Here is a 24199-nt window from a genome sequence, read left to right as displayed (position 1 = left end):
AAAAAAAAAAAAACTTCCTTCACATGACAAAGGCCATATATGAGAAACCCAGAGCTACCATCATAATCAGTAGTGAAGGACAGAGCTCCACTGAGATCAAGAATAAGACAGATACCCAATTTCACTTCTATTGAATATATACTGGAAGTTCTGGTTGGAGCAATTAGGCAAGAAAATAAAATGAAAGGTATCCAAATTGGAAAGGAAGATGTAAGATTTTCTCTGTTCACAAATAACACATTCTTACATGCAGAAAACCCTAAAGATCACACCCACCCACCCACCCACACCCCTGTTAGAGCTAATAAACTAAGTCAACAAAGTTGCTGGATGCAAAACCCACATACACAAATCCGATGCATTTCTAAATGCTGCCAATTAACAATTAGAAAAGGAAGTTAAGAAAATAATTCCAGTATAATAGCATTAAAAAGAATAAAATATTAGGAATAAATTTAACCAAGGAGGCAAAACACTTGTATGCTGAAAACTACAAAACATTGCTGAATGAATTAAAGATGAAAAATCATTGGGAATATACATCCTGTGTTCATGAATGGGAAGACTTCATACAGTTAAGATGACAATATTATTCAAAGTGAGCCACAGATTTAAATGATCCCTTTGAAAATCCCAACAGTGTTTCTGCAGAAATAGAAAAAGTCATCCTAAAATTCATGAAATGTGAATGAACCATGAATAGCCAATCCAATTTTGAAAAACAAGAAAAAAGTTGGAAGATTCACACGTCCTGATTTCAAAACTTATTACAAATTTACAGTAATCAAAACAATTACTACTGGCATAACAACAGGCATATAGACCAATGGAATTGAGAGGCCAGAAACAAATCTTCACATAATTTTTTTTTTTTTTTTTTTGACGGAGTCTAGTTCTGTTGCCCAGGCTGGAGTGCAGTGGCGCAATCTCGGCTCACCGTGACCTCTACCTCCCAGGTTCAAGCGATTGTCCTGCCTCAGGCTCCCGAGAAGCTAGGATTACAGGCGTGTGCTACCACGCCTGACTAAATTTTGTATTTTTAGTCGAGATGGGGTTTTGTCATGTTGGCCAGGCTAGTATCAAACTCCTGATCTCAGGTGTTCCACCCACCTGGGCCTCCCAAAGTGCTGGGATTACAGGCATGAGCCACTGTGTCCGGTCTTTTTTTTTTTTTTTTTTTTTTAAAGAAAAACAGAGATGGGGTTTTGCTATGTTGACCAGGCTGGTCTTGAACTCCTGCCCAGGCTGGTCTCAAACTCCTGGACTCAAGCAATCCTCCTGCCTTAGCTTCCTGTATAGCTGGGACGACAGATTGGCTATTCATGGTTCATTCACATTTCATGCCACTGTGCCCAGGTCTAATTGATTTTTGACAGGGGTGTCAAGACCATTCAATGGGAAAGGACAGTGTTTTCAAAAAATGATCCTGGGAAAGCTGGATATCCACATGAAAAAGAATGAAGTTGGAGCCTTAACTTACACTATATACAAAAATTAACTCCAGATAGATCAAAGACCTAAACGTATTACAAAAGCTAAAACTATAAAACTCTCAGAAGAAAATGTATGAGAAAAGCTTCATGACATTGGTTTTGACAGTGATTTCTTGGATTATCACACCACAAACAACAACAAAAACCACATTACATTGGGCTTCATCAAAATTAAAAACTTTTGTATGTGAAAGGACACTGTATCAAGGGAGTGAAAAGGCAACAAACAGAATGCAAAAGTCTGCTAATCACATACACAATAAGGGACGAATATCCAGAATATGCAGAGAACGTCTACAACTTAAAAAAAAATTCAAAAGCGGGCAAAGGATGTGAAGAGACCTTTCTGCAAAGAAGATACATGAATAGCCAAGAAGCCCATGGAAAAATGCTCAACATCACCAATCGTTAGGCAAATCAAAACCGCAATGAGATGCTACTTTACACATATTAGGATGGCTATTATCCAAAAGTACCAAAAATAACAGGTATTGGTGAAGATGTGGATAAACCGGAACCCTCTGTGTGCTGCTGGTCGGTGTGTAAATAAAATGGTGCAGCGACTGTGGAAAAGTTTGCTGGTTCCTCAAAAACTTAAACACAGATTTGCCATATGATCCAACAATTCTACACAGCAGCATTACTCATCATAACCCAAAGGTAGAAACAATCAAGCATCCATCAACAGATGAATGAATGTATAAAGAAAATGTGGCATTTACTTATGGAATATTTAGCCTTAAAAAAAGAATAAAATTCTGATACATATGACCACATGGATGAACCATGAAAAGATTTCATGGATGAACCTTGAAATCCTTATGCTAAGCGAAGTAAGCCAGATATAAAAGGACAAATATTATATGATTCTACTATGAGTTACCTAGAATACGGAAATTCATAGAGACAGAAAGTAGAACAGAGGTTACCAGCGTAGGGAGAGAGAAAAAAACGGGAAGGAACTGTTTCATGGGTATAGAGTTTCAGTTTGGGATGATAAAAATGCTCCAGACAAAGTGGTGATGGTTGCGCAACAATGAGCATATACTTAATGCCACTGATTTGTACATTTAAAAGTGACTGAGGGTAAATTTTATACCATGTATATTTTGCCGCAATTGAAAAAAAAAAAGCTACAACCCTCCTGCAAGGGTATTTGGCAATATCTAACCAAACTACACAACTTTTTTTTAACCAAACAATCCCACTACCAGGAATTTATCCTGATGACATGTCTCCAACAATACAGAAAGACATACACATAACATTATTCACTGCAGCTTGTTTATAACTGCAAATACTGGGAATAACCTATATGCCCAACATAAGTAGAAGATAAAATAAAGTTGGTATATACAATGCTCTACTATGCAGCTATAAAATAAAAATGTGCTCTATGAATTGATACGCAATGGTTTCCAGGATATACTTTTTTTTTTTTTTTTTTGAGACAGGGTCTCACTCTGTCATACAGACTGGAGAGTGCAATGGCCTGATCTCAGCTCATTGCAACCTCCACCTCCTGGTTTCAAGTGATTTTCATGCCTCACCCTCCCCAGTAGCTGGAATTATAGGCGCATGCTACCATGCCCTACTAATTTTTGTATTTTTAGCAGAGACGGAGTTTCTCCATGTTGCCCAGGCTGGTTTCAAACTCCTGACCTCAAGTGATCCGCCCACCTTGGCCTCCCAAAGTGCTGGGATTACAGGTGTGAGCCACTGCACCTGACCAGGACATACTTTTAAGTTGAAAAAATAAAGTGTAAAAGAATAATGCTGTCCTTCAAGTAAGAAAAAATGTCACATAAGAAAATACACATGTATCTGCTCATTTGTGCAAAAAGAAATCCAGAGAGAGGGTAGAAATGGAAGGCAGAGAATGAAGGAGTCAAGGACACTTCCAAGTGTCCCTCTTGGGATGTGGGCTCTCTAGGAACAACAGTTATGTTCCCAGAACCCCCACATAAAAACAACGTATAGAAACCATGATGTGGGGGCACAAAATGAAATATAAACCACTAGCCTGAGTAACTGGAAAACAGTATCTTGACAGTAAAACTAAACACAAAAAGAACTGTACATAAGGTACTTTGTTAGGAAATTTCTCAAAGGGATATGGATTAGCAATTGTGAAGTTACTTTTTGTGTATATTAGGATTAAACAAATTAATCCATTTTAGATAAGTTAGTCAGGTTTCTCTCTGTAAGATGAAGAAAGGGCTCCTTGGAAATACGGTTGATCTAGGGTTGGGTCAGAGAAAACACAAGTTGAGCCTGGTTCATCCAGAATTGCCATAAAGTAAGAAAATAATTAAAAAACTATTAATTGGGTATGTTGAGAGGACACAGGAGGCAAACTGAAGGAGCTTCCAATGGCTGAAGCTTGGGTTTTGAGCAACAAAATAATGTTACTATCATAGAAAAATAACTTTTTTTGAGACATTCTCACTCTGGTCACCCAGGCTGGAGTGCAGTGGTGTGACCTTAGCTCACTGCAGCCTTGACCTCCTGGGCTCAGGTGATTTTCCCACCTCAGGCTCCTGAGTAGCTGGGACTATAGGCACCTGCCACTATGCCCAGCTAATTTTTGTATTTTTAGTAGAGACGGGGGTTTCACCACATTGCCGAGGCTGGTCTCGAACTCCTGACCTCAAGTGATCTGCTGCCTCGGCTTCCCAAAGTGCTGGGATTACAGGCGTGAGCCACGATGCCTGGTCATAATAATAATATTATTAATATTATAACAACAGAATAAAATAAAATATCCATAAGCCCATACTGATGTAATTATTAATAACTGAATAAGTGAGGAAAAGGGATAGTTTTTCTCACAGCAGAATGCTAATTAACGTATACAGAAGGAATGATGGAAACAGAAAATCATGATCAGGTAAACCCTACAGTAGTAACTGTTACAGGCAGAAGCCAACAATGGATGCTAAAATTAGTGGGTGAGGAGATGTCAGCATAGACTCAAAGAGACTTATTAATTAGACAAGAAAAAAAATAGCAACTTTTTAGTGAAGAAAACTGGCAGCACCTTAAGGAAGTGATCAAAGTTAACATTACCAGCAATAAGACAAAATGATACCATGTACCCCTGCTTCACCGACATGATGTAGTTAGAAGAGCACCACAGTTTCTGTGGTATTCCTGACAGAAATACACAGCCTCGGTGGAATCCCTAGGAAACATTAGACAAACTCAAACTGATGGACGTTCTACTACACTGGCTAGTACTCTTGACAATGTGCCAAGGAAAGACACAGACAGAGTAACTGTCACAGATGGAGAAGGCTAAGGATACTTGACAACTAAAAGCAATATGGGAAACTGGATCATAAAGAGGACCTTCATGGCAAAACTAGAGATACTGGAATTAGGTCTATAGCTTAGTTAATAATAGTGTTATCTGTGTTAATTTTCAGTTTTACTCTGGCTTTGAGAGATGTTGGCATTAGGGGAATCTGAGTGAATGGCACATAGGGAACTCTATCATTTTTATAATGTTCTGTAAGTTTAAAGTTATTTAAAAAGATCTATGGCATATCTAAATCTTTGATGACCATAGTTTCATGGATTCATAACTATTCACCAAGCTAAATTAATACTACTACTAAGTTAGAAAATCTTGAGAGAAAGTGTAAGTCTTCCCTGTCTGCAATCTCTACCACTTGTTTATACCTTTATAATGAGTGTTCCAATTGATATGCTAACGTGGTTTTTTCACCCATGACAGTCCATTCCAAGAGAACAGGGACCAAGATACAGTTGCTTCTACCTTGTGACTTGCATATTTTTGTCAAAAGTAAATGCTGTCTGGTATAGTGCCATGTGCCTGTAGTCCCAGCTACCTGGGAGGGTGAAGCAGAGGATCGCTTGAGCCCAGGAGTTTAAGGCCAGCCTGGGCAACAAATCAAGACCCCATCTCCAAAAATTAAATAAAATTTAAAACATTTTAAATTTAATATTCTTGCATTAAAAAGAGCTATAATAAAACAAAAAAATACATCCTAAAATAAATATTTTTAAAAAGTAAATGCTGCGTGCATTGCAAATGAGTGAACAATATGTAAAAGATCTCAATACTATAGGAATTATTTACTTACGCTCCACAAAAGAAGTAAAGAGCATTCGAAACCTGCTAAGCCGACTACCTTCATCTGCCCACATTCGAATCACTCCAATTCCTGTTTTAAGCATTACATCATTGGCCACAGTGCTGCAAAACTTGGCCTTCAGGTTTTCAATAGAACTGCTTCCATCATAGACTGCAACGAAGTTTCTCTTGCATTCATTTGAGTGCTCCATTTGATAATCTAGGAACCTCAAATAAATCTGTAGTATTAACACAAAAACACTGCTTTTAAAAAGATACATTAATTTGAATTTTTCCATTTCTATTTTCCACAGACAACATGGTACACCAAATAATAACAGCTGACAGAAAACCATAATAGATAAATGGCTGATGCCTAATAGTTAGAGGAACTAAGATTAATGATCTGTTTCTTTGGTTGTCTTAATAATGGAACCAAGCATTAAGGAACTTACTTTGTGTTTTGTCTATAAAGAGAAGAAACTTTTTGTTCACAAGGCATAACTATCTCACATTTTTCGCATTATAAAAGCAATCTCATGGTACTGGACAGGGGAGAAAATAAAATAATCACTCATAATTCTATTATTCCAACAATGCATGTGATTGGTGAATTTCTTTTCAGTTTTTCTGCACATTTAAAAAATCTGTGTTTAATTGTAAGATATACACATCCTACTTTAGCTGTATCATATAAAAATGTTTTTACCTGTATTCTTAGCCATACCTATTCCCAGATGTCGTATTATTTATTTACACAATATCCTACTGTTCTACATGGTTGCTTTATGATTTCACCTCTTAACAATATCTGCATTTTCAGACAGGCAGACATCAACTGTACTATCAAAGGAAGCTCTGTTAGCATCCCCCCATTCAAATTTTATAGCTAAATGGTACTAAGTTATTTCCTAAACACTCTCGATCCATTGTTGTTTGACAATTTCTCTTACATTGTGAACTTGGATTTTAAACATTAATCTCCAGAAGAGCCTAATGAAGTAGGTATCACGTTTTTTTTTGTGGGCAGAGATGAATCTGTTATTCAGTGGCAAGGATTAAACCCAGGTTGGTCTGACTCTAAATGTGCGTCCTTCCCATTCCATGAGGTGCTTTACATACTCACACAGTGTTCCCTGTTTGGACTCTAGTCGCTCATATGTGACTCTACGATTAAAATAAAATTTGAGTGAGTAAATAAAGATTACCTCTGAATTGCCATTCAAGACATCTAACGAGTATTCACTTCCTAGCTATTACTCTGAGGGAGCAGTATGCCACCCCTACCCTTTAATTCAAAGGGATTAATAAAACAAAAATGTTATGTCATATATTCTCCCCCACTCCACCAAATACCTTGATGGCATAACACTAAGAGAGAACAACTTACAAAATACAGCTTAAAGAATTACATTTTGACTAAATAATTTTGGTTTCTTTGAAATGACTGGTTCACCACTTCCGTGAGAGTGGTGGAAAATTGGTAATGAAATGGGATTTCCAGTTCAAAAACTTTACAAACTCTTCATGCATGTATTTTAACATAGAAGCAATATGTTTTCTTAAATACATCATCAGTTCTCATTAGTTTTCCATCACTTATATAACCCAAACCCTCTGCTCACACTCTGTGGTAGGGAGCACTAATGCTGTAATAACTTCCCTTTTCCACTAGACTGTGATGTCTTCCAATGGAAGGTCACTGGCTCAGTTTCATCCAGCATAATTCTTGCTCATGGCAGGCAATGAGAAAGTGACTAGGCTTGTCAAATTATGACTTGGTAGAAGTATCAGTAAAATAATCAAGCTGTCTCAAGTATTTATATTTACTCTCTGCTTTTCTTTTAATCCAAATAAATACAGTATTATATAAGGCTATAGTAAATGCTCTTCAAAGACATATTTCTTAAAAAACATGAAGATAAATTATAACAAATCATAGCACTTTTCTATTGTAAATATTAAATTGTTTAATTCAACAAATTTTTGGGAAATATTCATAACGTAAATCTGACAAATTGAAATGTTGAGAGAAGAGCATAAACTACTTTTCTTTTACTCCAGATTGCATGAGAAGGGATCTTTTACTTGCATCTTTTATCAAGTAAGTGACCTCTTACTCTATCCCTGTATCCTACCCAGGGAGGCAGGGCAAGTTACCTGGATGGTGGGAGTTTGGTTTCTTTCTCCCTCCCCCCATAGGAAGTGGGACTGGGTAGGCTGGTCTGCTCTGCAGATGTGAACTTTCCCTGGATTGGAATGGGCTGTTCTAGACTTCGGTGAGAGGTAGAACTGGTGGGTAAGGAGTTGGCAACACTAATTAGATCATCTCTCTGCGTTGCTCTCTCCATCCTAGCTTTCACTATGGTAAAGAGGCTTTTCCGACTCCCTACATGCTGACACTTTTATTTCTCAATTGGTTCAGCACTCCAGCAGAGAAAAGGGATGCTATTTATTGGAGCCCCTGAAGACCCCAACAGAAATGAAATCCCCAGAAAGCTACTATCATGAAAAGGCCACTGATAAAAGTGGACTAAAACACTAATGTATACTCTTAAACACCAATGCCTTCTTTTGTATATTTATTTTTTAAATATATTTTAATTTAAAAAATAGAGACAGGGTCTTGCCGTATTGTCTAGGCTGGTCTTGAACTCCCGGGCTCAAGTGATCCTCCTGCTTTGGCCTCCTAAAGTGCTGGCACTGCAGGCATGGGCCACCGTGACTGGCTTCCTTTTCATATTTATAAATGGATATTTTTCTTAAACATCACCCATTAACTAGTTTCTCACATTTAGTATTCGAGGGTTATGGTGACCTTTAACATTTAATTTAGATTTCTTAAATAAAACCATCTATTTACACTTTTTTTTTGTTTCCTTTTTTTTAGCCAGAGTCTCACTCTGTCTCCCATGCTGGAGTTCAGTGGCATGATCACGGCTCTCACTGCAGCCTCCATCCCCCAGATTCAAGAGATTCTTGTGCCTCAGACTCCTGAGTAGTTGGGACTACAGGCATGCACCACCATGCCTGGCTAATTTTTTGTATTTTTAGTAGAGATGGGGTTTTGCTATGTTGCCTAGGCTGGTTTTGAACTCTTGACCTCAAGTGATCCACCTGTCTCAGCCTCCCAAAGTGCTGGGTTTATAAGCATGAGCCACTGTGCCTGGCCTATTTACACATTTAAACATTTAAAATTTGATCCAATTCCCATGTCAACTGTATAATTTTTTTAACTTTAAATAACTGATTTACTTTTATTAAAAGCAATACAACATTCTTTTATAGTCAATATTCCAGGTAATACCCCTAAAAAATTTGTGAATATGGAATTATCTTTTCATGGAATATTTCAATTTAGAGTAAGATCTAATAAATATTGTTTAACTTCACTTATTTAATGCACATTTAATATTTTCATACTTACATATCTATAAAAATATGTTGTATTGTTCCATATATTTTAAAACCTCATACCAATAATAGAAATAAATCACTGTGTATCCATTCTCCTATTGGGCATTTAGCTTGCTTCTACTTTTATAATTAGCTAATATTGCCGTAAACATTGTTGTCTTCTCATTATGCATAGGTATGACAATTTCATTTGGGTATAAATCTAGAAGTATACTTGTGTGGTAGCATGTGACTATTTTCAGCTTTACCAGAGCACATGTGAAATAGCTCGCCAAAGTGGTTGTACCAATTTATATATATTTTTTCTCTTTATAGTTGAATTCTAACAAGACAATTTATACTTCTAAAGCAAATTCTTTGAGTCTGCTTGCTTTACTCAATCCACTACTCAGTCCTTGCTGACACTTCAAGAACAGTTCTACAACTCACTCAAATTCTCCTGTGCTGTTACTGTGCAGTCAAAACCCATCTCCAGTCTTCATCCCCGGTAAGCAATGATCTGTTCTTTGTCCTGTAGTTCACTTTTTCTAGAATTTCATATAAATGAAATCACACAGCATGTATCCTTAGAGTCTAGATCATTTCATTTAGCATGATGCATCTGGAGTTAATGTAGCTATAGTTTGTCCCTTTTTATTGTTGACTAGATTTTACTATATGGATGTACCACAGTTTATTTATTTTTTTATTTTTTGAGATGGAATTTTTGCTCATCATCCAGGCTGGAGTGCAGTAGTGTGATCTGGGCTCACTGCAACCTCCACCTCCAGGGTTCAAGCAATTCTCCTGCCTCAGCCTCCCAAGTAGTTGGGATTACAGGCACCTGCCACCAGGCCCGGCTAATTTTTTGTATTTTTATTAGAGACGGGGTTTTACCATGTTAGCCAGGATGGTCTTGAACTCCTGACCCCAAGTGATCCCCCCGCCTCAGCCTCCCAAAGTGCTGGAACTATAGGTGTGAACCACCGCACCTGGCCTATTCTTTCAAAAGCTAAAGAACACTTGAAACATTTCTAGTTTTTGGTTATTACAGATAAAGTTGTTATGAATATTTACACACAGGTTTTTTCCATGAACATAAGCTTTCATTTCTCCCGGGTACCCATCCAGAAGAGACTGCTGAGTCACACAGTAACTTTATAGGAAACCACCAACCTGTTTCCCAGAGCAGTTCTATCATTTTGCACTCCTACCAGGAATGTATCAGAGTTTCAGCTGCTCTACAGAGTTCCCAGCACTGAGTGATTTTTCTAAATTACAGTTATTCTAACAGAGAATAGTGCCATCTCATTGTGGTTTGAATTTGCATTTTTGTAATGATGAAATCTTCTGTGGTGAACTATCTGTTAAAATCTGTTTTGTAATTGGGTTTTGTTCTTATTGTTGAGTTTTGAGTTCTGGATGAAAGATATCTTTTCATAGGTGATTTTTTTTTTCTCCCAGTCAGTGGCTTTTTTTTTCCCCCACTCAACAGTGTCTTTCACATAAAAAAGCTTTTTCATTAGTCCAATTTATACATTTTTCTTTCTTTTTTTCTTTTCTGAGATGGAGTCCTGCTCTGTTGCCCAGGCTGGAGTGCAGTGGCGCGATCTCGGCTCACTACAAGCTCCACCTCCTGGGTTCACGCCATTCTACTGCCTCAGCCTCCCGAGGAGCTGGGACTACAGGTGCCCGCCACCACGCCCAGCTAATTTTTTGTATTTTTAGTAGAGATGGGGTTTTACCATGTTAGCCAGGATGATCTCAATCTCCTGACCTTGAGATCCGCCCGCCGCAACCTCCCAAAGTTCTGAGACTACAGGTGTGAGCCACCGTGCCCAGCCTAAATTTTTCTTTTATGGATACTCTTTTGGTGTTGCATCTAAGAACTCTTTGTCTAACCCAGTAAGATTATTTTCATATATTCTCCTCTAAATGTTTTATAATTTTACATCTATGTCCATGATTTATTTTGAGTTAATTTTTAAATACAGTGTTGGGTGTAGGTGAGGGTTCATTTTTTTTTTCTTTGAATATGGAGGTCCAATTGTTCCAGCACCATCTGTTAAAGACTATCCTTTCTCCACTCAATTTCCTTTCAATGTCAAAAAATCAATGAACCATATTTGCATAAATCTAATCTCTGGACTATCCTATTCCATTGATCTGTGTGTCTGTCCTTTGTCAGTACCACAGTCTTGGTTACTGAAGCTTCACAGTAAGTCTTGAAATCAGGTAATGAGTCTTCCATGTTTGTTCTTTTTCAGAATAATTTTGGCTTCTGTAATCCCTTGCTTTTCCATTATGTTCTAGAATCAGTTTGTCAATCCTTACAAAAAATATAGCTGTGATTTTGATTGAAATTGTATTCATCTGTGTAGATCATTTTCATAAGAACTGACATTTTAGCACTACTGGGGGTCTATAAATACATTGACACAGTGTATCTATTTATTTAGGTCATCTCTGAATATTTTCATTATGGTCTTCTAAGTTTTCAGTTTACAGATGTTACACATTTTTTTTTGGTGGAGTAATATTTTAAATGATACTGTTTTCTTAATTTTGAACTCCAATTTTCATTGCTAGTATGTACAAATTCAATTGATTTTTTTTTTCTTGAGACAGGGTCTCAGTTTGTTGTCCAGGCTGGAGTGCAGTGGTGTGCTCTTGGCTCACTGCAGCCTCCGCCTCCTTGGCTGAAGTGATCCTCCCGCCTCAGCCTCCTGGGTAACTGGGACTACAGGTACAGCCACCATGCCCGGCTAATTTATATATATATATATATATATAACATTTTGTTTTTTTATAGAGGCTGGGTTTCGTCAGGTTGCCCAGGCTGGTCTTGAACCAAGTGATCCGCCTGCCTTGGCCTCCCAAAGTGCTGGGATTACAGGCGGGAGTCACAGTGCCTGACCTGCAATTGATTTTTGTATACTGGTGTTCCATCCTGCAATCTTGCTAATCTGATATATTTGTTCCAGGAGCTTTTTAGATGCTATGGAAATTTTTATATAGACAATGATATCTTCAAAAAGACTGATTTCTTCTTTTTCAGTCTGTATGCCTTTTTGTACTGGCTACAACTTCTAGTATAACATTGAATAGGACTTAGCTTGCTACTGATTTTGAAGGGGAAAGAATTCAGGTTTTCACCATTAAGTATGGTGTCAGCTGTAGGGTTTTCTGCTGCTTCTTTTTTTTTTTTCTAAGAGACAGGGTCTTACTATGATGTCCAGGCTGGCCTTGAACTCCTGAGCTCAAGCGATTCTCAATCCTCTTGTGTCAGCCTCTTTAATAACTGGAACTATGGGTGCTTGCCATTGTGCCTGGTTTAGCTGGTAGGTTTTTGTAGATACCTTTCATCAGGTTATGGAAGTCCCATCTGTTCCTATGTTTCTGAGGCTTTTTATCATGAATGGGTGTTGAATTTTAATGAATGGAGACAATCACAGTTTTCTTTAGTCTTTATAGTGAATTACATTGATTTTTCAAATGTTGAACCAGACTTGCATTCCTGAGATAAACCACGCTTTACTATTATGTATTTTTTTATATTGCTGAATTAGATTTGCTAATATTTTATTGAAATTTTTGCATCTATTTTCTTGACGAATTGTGATCAATAGTTTCCTTATAATATCTCTTTGTCTGTTGGTACCAGGGTAATGCTTGTCTTACAAAGTAAGTTTAGAAATGTTCCCTGCTCTTTCATTTCCTGGACGATACTAAAGAATTGGCATTATATCTTCCTTGAATGTTTGGTACAATTTGCTAGTGAACCCATCTAGGCCTAGAGTTTTCTTTGTTAGAAGATGTTTATTAATTCATTTTTGAATAAGCATAGGATGATTTGGGTTGTGTATTTCTACTGGGATATGTTTGGGCAGTTGTGTAGCTCAAGAGATTTACCCATTTCATCAAAGTCATCTGATTTTCTGGCATAGAGCTGTTCCCTGTATTTTCTTACTCCTTTTAACATTGGTAGGGTCTGTAGTGATATCCTCTCTTTCATTCCTGATACTGGTAAAATAGTTGAAATTTACCCAGATATTTACCATTTGTTTCCCTTTAGTCATGAAGTTTCAAGATTTTTTCTAGTATCATTTATTTTATCTAAATAACTTCCTTTATAGCGAGTGCATAGGTGATAAATTCTCTTAGTTTTATCATTCTTGAAAGAAGTTTTGCAGGGTATAAAATTTGGACTTCACAGTTCCCCTTACTGCCCATCCGAGCATGTGAAGATTCTGATCCACTACCTTTGGCTTCCATCATTTCTAAAGAGAAAAAATAGTCATTCAAATCACTGCTCCCTTATACAAGATGCATCATTTTTCTCTGGTAGACCTCAAGATCTCAATTTTTGATTTCAAGTAATTTGATTTTGATGTGTGCAGGTATTGCTTTTTTTGTTTATCCTATTTGGTGTTCACTGAGCTCCTTAAATCTCTAGATATATGTCCTTCATCAAGTTTGGGGCTTTTTAGCAATTTTCTTCAAATATTTATTCTGTGCCAATCTCTTCTCCCGCTAGGACTTAAACACCACAAATGTTAGGCCCTTTGAAACTGTCCCATGGACAGTTTTCAATTACTTTGTTTTCAATCTTTTCTCCTCTGTACTTCAGATTGGATAATTTCTACTGACTCATCTTCAGGTTCAGTGACTTTCTATTTTCTCCATTTTTCTATTGAGCCCATACAGTGATTATTTGTTAAAAATTCAGATTTTTCTTTTACTTCTAAATTTTTCACTTAAAAAATTATTTTATTTCTCTGCTGAGTCCTATTTTCCTACTCTGAGAGTGTTTACTGCTATCTCATGAAGCATGGTTCTATCATTGCTTTAGAATTTTTGATAATTCTGGCTGGGCATGGTGGCTAACACCTGTAATCCTAGCACTTTGGAAGGCTGAGGCAGGAGGATCACTTGAGCTCAGGAGTTTGAGACCAGCCTAGGCAACACTGTGAGACCCCATTTCTATTAAAAACATTTTTTTAATTAAAAAAATATTTTTGGATAGTTCTTAATATTTGGGTTAGGGTTGGGATCTATTGATTGCCTTTCATTAAAAATTAACCAGATTTTCCTAGTTCTCTGTAATTTTTCATTGTATCTTGGACATTTTAAATATTATGCTGTGTGACTTGGATCCTGTTAAAAATCCCTGGAGGATGTCCTTTTTTGTTAGGCGGGCGGATCACAAGGTCAGGAGATCGAGACCATCCTGGCTAACACTGTGAAACCCCGTCTCTACTAAAAATCAAAAAATGCAGACCCAGCTACTAAGTTGCGTTCAGACTGCAAATGGGCGACTCTGAGACTCTGTCTCTCCCTTGTCCTTTTTTGTTATTATTTGGGTGGCAGACAACTAAGTTGCGTTCCTGCAATTCTGTGTCAAATGTTCAAAGACCTTGCTGTGCTGGGTAGGCTTGCCCAGTGTGTGACCCACTCAGGAACTTAGAGGTGGTTTATACTGTAACGTGGTTCCTAACACTGCTGCCACGTTTCCCTGGATCTGTTCCACACGCAGGCACCTCAGAAGGAAAGCCTGCATTAGTGCTTCCCTGCTCTAGCTCTCTCCTCTCCAAGACTTCCTTCATATTCTCCAGATGACAACATGGTCTCTTGTATCTAGTTCCTCTGGCCAGAAAGACAAGTGTTCCTTAGAATTTTAGTCTCCTAACCTGTTGTGAATTCTGATTAAGGGAGAAAAAAACAGGGATTCCCTCCATACTCTCCAAACATCACCATTTATACCCTTTACAAATCTACTGACAAATCATTATTTATAATATCTCTTATGATAGTCTAAAACATTTATTAAAATTTCCAAATATGCAAAAACAGACAAAATATATCTGTGTATCCAGCTTCCAACTTCAGTAATTATAACCTAGCCAATCTTATTTTTTCTGTCTTTCCTCACTTCTAACTCTTACATACTAGAGACAAATCTCAGACGTTAAATCATTACATCTGTAAACATTTCTGTATCACTAAAGCCACTTAAAAAATAACCTTTATCCTATTATCAAATCAAACAAATGAGTAACTTGATATTAAATACCAGTGTTCAAACTTCTACACGCCTCTTAATGTCATCAGTTCCCTCCATTTACAGTTTGTCTGAATCAGTAAGTTCACTTGACTTTTATATCTCTTTTAATCTATAGATTCTTGTTTTTCCTTTCCCCCTCATTCTCATTTTTTATTAAAGAAACACAGTTTCTTTCCTCTCTTGTTCGGCAGGTCTACTTTCTAGTTGATTTGTCTCATAATAGTTTTAAAGCCTTGCTGTAGCTGATTTATAACTTTTCCATTTCTTATTTATGTCTTTTTTTTCCTTTTTCTTTTTTTTTGAGACAGAGTCTTGCACTGTTGCCCAGCCTGGAGTGCAGTGGCATGAACTCGGCTCACTGCAAGCTCCGCCTCCTGGGTTCACGCCATTCTCCTGCCTTAGCCTCCCCAGTAGCTGGGACTACAGGTGCCCGCCATCATGCCCAGATAATTTTTTGTACTTTTAGTAGAGACGGAGTTCACTAAACCCGTCTTGATCTCCTGACCTTGTGATCCGCACGCCACCAGGATGGTCTTGATCTCCTGACCTCGTGATCCGCACGCCACTGCCTCCCAAAGTGCTGGGATTACAGGCATGAGCCACTGTGCCTGGACTATTTATGTCTTTTTTTTCTAAATCAATCTTGGCAGAAGTCTGCCTGTTGTTACCTTTTACAAAGAGCCCATGTCAGGCCTCATTGATTTATTCTTTTTGTATCTTCATTTTTAAAAAAAATTTCTGTTTTATGATTGCCCTTTCTTTGGATTTTTCTTTTAACTTCTGGAGTCTTAACTAAATTTCAGTCTTTTTTCTCAAAGTACGGTTTTAGCTGTACCCCACAGTTTTTTTATATGTAGTATTTTCATTAATGCATTTTAAATGTATTCAAATTTTCACACTGATTTCTTCTGTGTCTTACAAATTACTAAGTGGTATATTATTATATTTCCAAACATATGGAGTTTTAAAGTAATCTTTGGTTGCTGATTCTTGGTTTAATTGCATTTTTGTCATAGGATGCTCTGCATATACGTTCAGACTTCCTTTGTTAGCCAACCACGTGTATCTGTTTTGATAAATGTTTTATGAATGCTAGTAGAGAATGCCTATTCTCTGGATGTTGGGAGCAAGATACCATGTCCATTAAGCATATACTGTGTTATTTAAATCTTTTGAGCCATATTAACTTTGTGTATGCTTGACCTGTGAATTACTAAGAAGTAAAAAAAAAAAATTACCGACTGTGTTGTGGATTTGTCGATTTTCCTTGACAATCAGCAATCTATGTTTTGTGCATTTTAAGGCTACATTAATATCTGAGATTTATCTAGTGAGATAGTGACATTACTGATTTCTGTTTTAATAGTTACATCAGCTCTTTTTTGACATTTGTCTATTTCTTTCCTAGTTTTGTATTTTCAAAACTTCCTGTAATTATCCTGTAAACAAGATATATTTGGATTTTAACTGTAGCATTTAATTCATGTATTATTTTGCAGAGAAACACCTTCATTTTGTCCTCATTCTTTTATTTTTTATTTTTACAGGTATATAATAGATATATGTATTTATGGGGTGCCTGAGATATCATGATATAGGCATACAGCACATAATTACATCAGGATAAATGGGGGATCCATCATCTCAAGTATTTATCATGTGTTACAAATGACCCAATTACGCTTAAACTGTACAATAAATTGTTGACTGTAGTCACTCTGTTGTGCTATCAAATACCAGGTATTAATTCTATCTAATTATACTTTTGTACTCATTAATCATCCCCGCCACTGCCTTCAGTCTTAAATGAAAATGAACACTCTTAACACTATGAAGACATTATTCTATTGTCTCGGGCTTCTATTTTGCTATTGATAATTCTGGTGTCAATCTTAATAGTATCCTTTTGTAGACTATTTTCTCTGTTGTTTAAAAACTTTTCTCCTTGTCTGTGGGGTACAATGTCAGTGTCACTTAAATTTTTTTTTCCTGCTTGGGAGTCACCCTGTGTCATGCTTTTTATCAGTTCTTGAAATTTTCTTTTTTTTCCTTTTCACATCAGATAGGCAATGTGCCGACATGGTAACAAGGCTGGAGGGAGGCGCACATCACGTGTGTGTGTGAAGACCTGGGCATCAGGCTTACTTACACACTACAGAGTATCAGTTATGGAAAATCCTAATAAACTGCCACCTCTTCCAGCAATACGCTCTGGGTAATTTCCTCAGATACATCTTTTTAATAGCCACTTTTAACTTATAGACCTCCTATTTGGTTATTTTAAAAATGGACGTGGTCATTTTTCTTTCTCATCTCTGTTTCCTTCTTGGAGGATATGTGAAACACTCAAGTTCTTGGGGATCTAAGGAACTCCTTCCTGTTTGTTATGTTGGTGAACTCATACCCATGGTGGGCTGTGAGCATAGGGGTTTCAGAATCTGGGGGCTGTGAGCTGACCTGCAGCAGTGTTTCATCCATGCCAACCCTGCAGCTTTCTTGGTGACTTTTAGATTTATTTTTGCCAGGTGACTCAAAGGTTTAATGCACCCAGGACCATTTTGTTAGTTTTTGGACTTAGTGACTCCTGGGTTGAGCAGGGAATGTAAATCCATTTCTCAAACCCTAATAAAGGCAGGGTTTCTAAGTATAAAGCTAGGGGGACCCCAGCCTCACCCCCAACCTCACCCTGAGACTAAACCCAGAAAAACAAGCTTCTTTGTCATCAGCATGTGGCAGTGAAACATTTTTTCTAATCTATGCTTTCATGTGAGTTGCCACCCTTTGAGGGCTCCAGCTTCATGTGAGTCTCATAAAGGCCATGTGAACCCCAGGACTCTTCTTTTCTCAGTATGGGAATTAAAAGGAAGCTCTCAGTATGTCTACCCCTGTGCCGTAACAGGTTATGAAAATCAGCCAGGGGCATTTGTAACATCAATTTCAATTTATTAATTTATAGTTCTGTCTCTTCATTTCTCACCCATAAGCATTACCCTCTTTTTCTCCTTCCTGGAGCTTACACATATGCTTTTAAAAGAATTATTTGTCATATTTTACCCAATGTTTCCATGTGTCTTCTAGCAGATGGGTTTTCAGGTTACTTTATCTATCATATTACCCAATCTTTAAATCTGATTTTCATGATTCTTGAGAGGTATGTTTTCCCACCCTCTCTCCTCTTTTCCCTCTTTTTACATAATACACATTAAATATAATTTTAACTCTGTTGATATTCCTAGAAGTATAAATTAAATGCAGAAGTAGTCAGTATCCAATCTCAATCTGTTGGAGTTATTTAAAAACATCCTTCCCTGCAGTTCTTTCCAATAAAAGCGCCCCATGAGTAGCAGAGGACAGCAGGGTAAGAACAGACTTGACACATTTGGGTTTCGTTTTTAGATTGCTACGACCAACTCTGTAACTTTTGAGAACACACTTTCACCTCTTGTGGCCTATTTTCCTCATAAAGATGTTAATGAATCTATAATCATGCTGATCAATATGCACACCTACCAATTGGGAACTGACAGGTCTTAAGAATCTTAATCTTTTATAATTGAGAATCTTAATATACATGTAATATTCCTGAATTTAACTATATTCCAGTTTATTTAACTATAATAATGCTGGGATCTTAGTAGGTGCCAATAAAGCGAAATAAAATACATTTTTAAAAAGTTGCAATATCAGTTTATGTAGTCAATAAATATTTTCACAAACCAAAATAACATATTTTGCAAATCATGCCTTATCATGATATTCTTCTCTGAAGAGACTCAACACATAATAATACCTTAGCTTTTGGAGTGGCTTTAATGGTCCAGATGCAATCAACGGCTTGGCCTGGTTTTGTTTTCTCCTCTTGTTCTACCTGACTAGAGCGCACTATTCCATCAGCTCCCGAGAGCTCAAACTGACAATCTAGAAGGAATACATGAAAGGTGTTCAAAGGAACATAAGACTGATCAAAAATGCCAAGAGGAACAAGTGGTAATATACTAAACCTGGAATGGGATTTAAAATACCTCCTAGGTAAGTAAAATCTGGATCTGCAACAGAAAAAAGAAGAAAGTCATTGGTACTGAGATAGTTACTTTAAGCTTTGATGTCTTACATTACATCTAATGCTCCATTTCATAGCAAGCTAAGAGAAGCTTTCATTGGTGAAAACGACACATCATTGCTCATTTATGAGCTCACTTACAGGATCGACATTTATTTAATCACATTTATATTTTTGATTCCATAGTGAATAATTTATTTATGCTACTTGAAAACTCACATCAGCTATCAGAGCTGAACAGGTAAACAGAACATCACATATACAATATAATAGAATATTATTCGGCCTTAAAAAGGAATGAAGTTCCCTTCTCCTGAAGCATGTTAAAATTTGTCTTCTAAACTTTGGCATGGATGGTGGTGATGCTTGCGTAATACTGTGAATGTACTTAATGCCACTGAATTACACACTCAAAAATGGTTAAACAGAGCTGGGCATGGTGGCTCATGCCTGTAGTCCCAGCAACTTGGGAAGCTGACCTGGGAGGAACTTTTGAGCCCAGGAGGTTGAGAATGCAGTGAGCAGAGAGAGCGCCATTGCCCTCCAGCCTAGGTGACAAAATGAGTCTTTAAAAAAAAAAAAAAAAGGTTAAAGGGTAAATTTTGTTATGGATATTTTACCACAATAAAAATAAATTTTTAGAAATTACAAACACAGGTATCTTTAAACAATTATTTTAAAGTTCAGATAGAACCTGTGTATATATCCAACTGCCAGAATAAAAAAAAAAATTGCTGAGTAGTCTAAAATGTCTCAGATTTCTGGAAAATCTATTTCTTTATTTTTGGTTTTTTTTTTTGAGATAGAGTTTCACACTGTTGCCCAGGCTGGAGTGCAATGGCTTGATCTCTGCTCACTGCAACCTCTGCCTCCCGGGTTCAAGCGATTCTCCTGCCTCAGCCTCCCAAGTAGCTGGGATTACAGGTGCCCACCACCACGCCCAGCTAATTTTTCATATTTTTAGTAGAGACACGGTTTCACTATGTTGGTCAGGCTGGTCTCAAACTCCTGACCTCGTGATCCACCCACCTTGGCCTCTCAAAGTGCTGGGATTACAGGTGTGAGCCACCGCACTTGGCCTGGAAAATCTATTTCAATTCACAATTTAATTGTGTACAACTAGAGACTCAATTCCTGTTAAAACTGTTGTCTTTAATTCCAGACACTTTAGGAAGTCATCAAATTACATATTTTAAAAAGAGAAAAAAAATTATTAGCTTATGTAGAATATATTTTAGCAACTGTTCTTTTTGAACTTTATAAACAAAACTTGTCCTTGCTAAAAGAGGACAACAGACGTTTCGGCTCTTTTGCAGAGAAATGTCAAAGAGAAATTGAAATCTTAAACAGCATGGCGGAGGGGAATCACAGGAACTGTCTGGCAAATTAATCAGAACTAGTTCACATGTATTCCAGAAATCTAGGATATTGTCATTATCGCATTAAAATGTCCATAATTATCCCAGTTACATCCAGGAACTAACAACCCATTAAGAGCCTCTGCCTCAGTAAATATCACCAATAGCTTAGAGAATTTCATTAAAAAAATACGAACTTCTCACCATTGTTAATAGGTTTCTTCCAGAATTACCAACTCCTAGACAAAACTTATTTTATTAACATGACTTGAAATAACATCAGACAGAGATATATTTAGCTAATTATGCATTGCCTATTTATTTTGACATGTGTTGGCTTTCTCTTTTAGTGATAAAATTGTGGACTTCTCATCCACATTTTTTTTTAATAAGGCTTTTCTTCAATGTGACCTCACCCACATTATAAAGGTGACATGAGAAGAGCAGGAAGTATTGCCTAGTGAATTGCAATCTAGTCCTGGATTTGCCATTCTATGAACTAAGAAAATCACTTAATCTCTGACTCAGTTTCCTCATCTGTAAAATATTATATAATCCTGACATTACTGTCATTAGCACAAAATTAAATATGTCTATCAAAACTGTGAAGCACTATAAAATGCAAATGAAAGGTGATAAACTCTAGAAATCCTAAGCATTTTGTTATACTTTGTCTATATTTTAACTATAGGCCATTTAAAGTTGCTCTCATGATCTATAACATGAATAGAGGAAAAAGAGCTACTTGACTCCAAAGTAAGTATCTTTACATATGAAGTTGGCTGATTTTGTTTTTAAATACTTAAAAACACTATTCAAATAAGTGTATTCTTTGGATGTCTTTTTCTGTCAAGTAGTCTAAACTTATGTACAGTCATCATCTATTGTGTCTTCATGACACTAATGTTTCAACTACTTCAGTCAGTTGATTTAGTTAATAAAAATAAAACACCTAACCAATTTAATCCAATCAGTCATTTTGATATAAACTATTGGTTCTCAAACTCCTGTGGACTATTTCACAAGGCAGGGTATCCTGTGTATCTTTCTTTTCCCTGCCACTGTGAAAAAACAGCTTACTAGCTACTAGTTTTTTTTTGAGACAGATTCTTGCTCTGTTGCCAAGGCTGGAGTACAGTGGTGTAATCTTAGCTCTCTGCAACCTCCACCTCCCAAGTTCAAGCGATTCTCCTGCCTCAGCCTCCCAAGTGGGTGGGATTACAGACATGCACCACCACACCCAGCTAATTGTATTTTTAGTAGAGATGGGATTTTGCCATGTTGGCCAGGCTGGTCTCAAATTCCTGACCTCATGTGATCCACCCACCTCAGCCTCTCAAAGTGCTGGGATTACAGATGTAAGCCACCGCACCTGGCCACTACTACTTTTTAATTGTGGTAAATTATACATAACATAAAATTCATAATGTTGCTCTTTTTTAAGAGACAGGGTGTTGCTCTGTCACCCAGGCTGGAGTGCGGTGGTGCAATCATAGCTCACTATAACTTCGAACTTCTGGGCTCAAGCAATCCTCCAGCCTCAGCCTCCCGAGTAGCTGGGATGACAAGTGTGCACCACACGCCTGGCTCCACCATTTTTAAGTTTACAATTCAGTGGCATTAAGCATATTTACAATGTTGTACAACCATCACCATTTTTTTATTTTCAGAATTTTTAATCATCCCAAGCTGAAAGTCTACACCCATTAAACATTAAATCCCCTTCCCCCACAAACCCTGATAACCATTCCACTTTCTGTTTCAATGAATGTTACTACTTTAGATACCGTATATAAATGGAGTCATATTTGTGTTTTTGCTTCTGGCTTATCTTATTTAGCATAATGTTTCAAGGTTCATCCATGTTGTGGCATGTATTAGAATTTACTCAAATGAATTAACTCATGTCCACACAAAAACCTGCACATGAATAGCAGCTTTATTCATAATTGCTAAAATGTGGAAGCAACCAAGATGTTCTTCAGTAGAATGGATACACAACCCATGGTACATCTAGACAATGAAGTATTATTTGGTGTGAAAAATGAGCTATCAAGCCACAAAAAGACATGGAGGAAACTTATATGCATACTGCTAACTGGAAAAGGCTCCATACTGTATGATTCCAGTTACATGACATTCTGGAAATACCAAGACTAGGGAGATACTGAAGAGAACAGCGATTGCCAATGGTTTGGGGAAAGGGAAGGATGAAGAGGCAGAGTACGGGGGACTGTTAGGGCAGTGGGACTGTCCTGTATGGTTCTGTAAGGGCGGATACATGTCATCATGCATTTGTCAAAACCCACAGAGCACACCCTACCGCGAGTGAACCCTAATGTCAACTATAGACTAAAGGCTTTGGGTAATAATGATGCATGGATGTTGGCTCATCATTGGTAACAAATGCACCACTCTCATGAAAGATGCCGATGGAAAGGGAGGCAGGAGGTTTATGGTGACTCTACTTCCTGTGTAATTTTGATGGGAACCTAAAACTGTTCTAAAAAATAAAGTCTATTAGACAAATTTTACTTTTTGGAAATATCCTTTTGGCACTGAGCAAATAAATACTTGTTTGGCTATGGGGATTACAGAAAACAAATTTAAAAAGAGCAGATATATACTGAAGCAAAGCTTAAAATTTCCTACATGAGTACTGACAGGGAAAAAAAGGTTGTTTATGTTTTTCAGGCAAAAAAGCAGATAATAAAGTTATATGTGTACCATAATCCCAATCTTGTATAACAAACAAAAGAAACAGATACAGAAAAACACTGGAAGGGATATACACCAAATTGTTAACACTGATTTCATATACAGGGTGGAAGAATTATGGATATTTTCTTTTCATTTCAATGTTTTAATTTTTTCCAATTAAATTTCTTGCATGAAAAATAAATAAAAGCAAAAAGATCATACAGTTGTTTTACTGTTATTTTTTCATATCGTTAGTGTGTAAGCTTGGTGAAGACAGGAACAGTAACTTGCACATCTCTGTGTTTCTACATTAGGGATATGTACGTGCCATAATGGACAGGGCTTTACAGTTCTCAGAGTGTTCTCACCTACTGTGAGGCAGGTAACAAGGTGGAGGAGGCTGATGGTACAGTAGCCCCCCAGTATACACACACTGGAATCCCCATAACCTGTGAGTAGTAGGGTGCATATATATATATGTGTGTGTGTGTGTGTGTATATATACATATATAGTTTTTAAAAAGAGTAAATATTACAAGGTAAAAGATGCCATTAGGTTAAGGATCTTGAAAAGAGTAGAAAGAGCTGTGAAGAGGGAGGCTGAGACTGAAGTGATGTGGCTACAGCCCAGCAAGGCTGGGGCACCCACTGGAGGCTGGAAGAAGCAAAGACCAGATTCTCCCCCAGGTTCCTAAAGGGAATGAGGCCCTGTGCAATTTTGGACTTCTGGTCTCCCCAAATGCAAGAAAATCAGTTTCTGCTGTTTTAAGTGGCCAAATTTGAGGTAATTAGTTATGGCAGCATCAGTAAACTAATACAGCAGGCATTCCCATTTTACTAATGGCAAATCTCAGGCATAATTCTGTGCTTAATAGTCTCATAGCTATTAGGAGGCAGAGAAAGAATTCAAACTCAGATTTTTGACATCCAAGTGCAGAGCAGTGTTCTTTCTATTGCTCAATATATTCTAGAGTATTTATTCAGTTGAGTGGTTAATTATAACAGCTAAATGAGAAAAATCATACAAAA

General features: G+C 37.2%; 1 protein-coding gene and 1 non-coding gene across 8 annotated transcripts in view; both read right to left on the bottom strand.

The window, feature by feature from the left end:
- Window positions 1–24199, bottom strand: part of NETO2 (neuropilin and tolloid like 2) — a 62090-nt gene that overhangs the window by 22072 nt on the left and 15819 nt on the right. For 4 of the 7 annotated variants that reach the window (XM_050773870.1, XM_050773868.1, XM_050773873.1 and 1 more), the window contains exons 5-7: window positions 19054–19098; window positions 18843–18970; window positions 5603–5831 (exon numbers count right to left, since the gene is read on the bottom strand). In XM_050773870.1, the coding sequence (XP_050629827.1) occupies window positions 5603–5831; window positions 18843–18970; window positions 19054–19098 (402 nt within the window). The remainder of the gene's footprint in view (window positions 1–5602; window positions 5832–18842; window positions 18971–19053; window positions 19099–24199) is intronic. The other 3 variants (XM_050773871.1, XM_050773869.1, XM_050773874.1) reach the window with 1 other exon arrangement.
- Window positions 17109–17215, bottom strand: LOC126945157 (small nucleolar RNA U13). Its single transcript, XR_007722328.1, has one exon. It is a non-coding gene; the product is annotated as a small nucleolar RNA U13 (small nucleolar RNA).

The sequence above is a fragment of the Macaca thibetana genome, chromosome 20, assembly GCF_024542745.1.
Source record: "Macaca thibetana thibetana isolate TM-01 chromosome 20, ASM2454274v1, whole genome shotgun sequence".
NCBI lineage: Eukaryota > Metazoa > Chordata > Mammalia > Primates > Cercopithecidae > Macaca > Macaca thibetana.
Note: the sequence above shows the minus strand (reverse complement) of the source record. Positions and strands in the feature narration are given on the sequence as shown.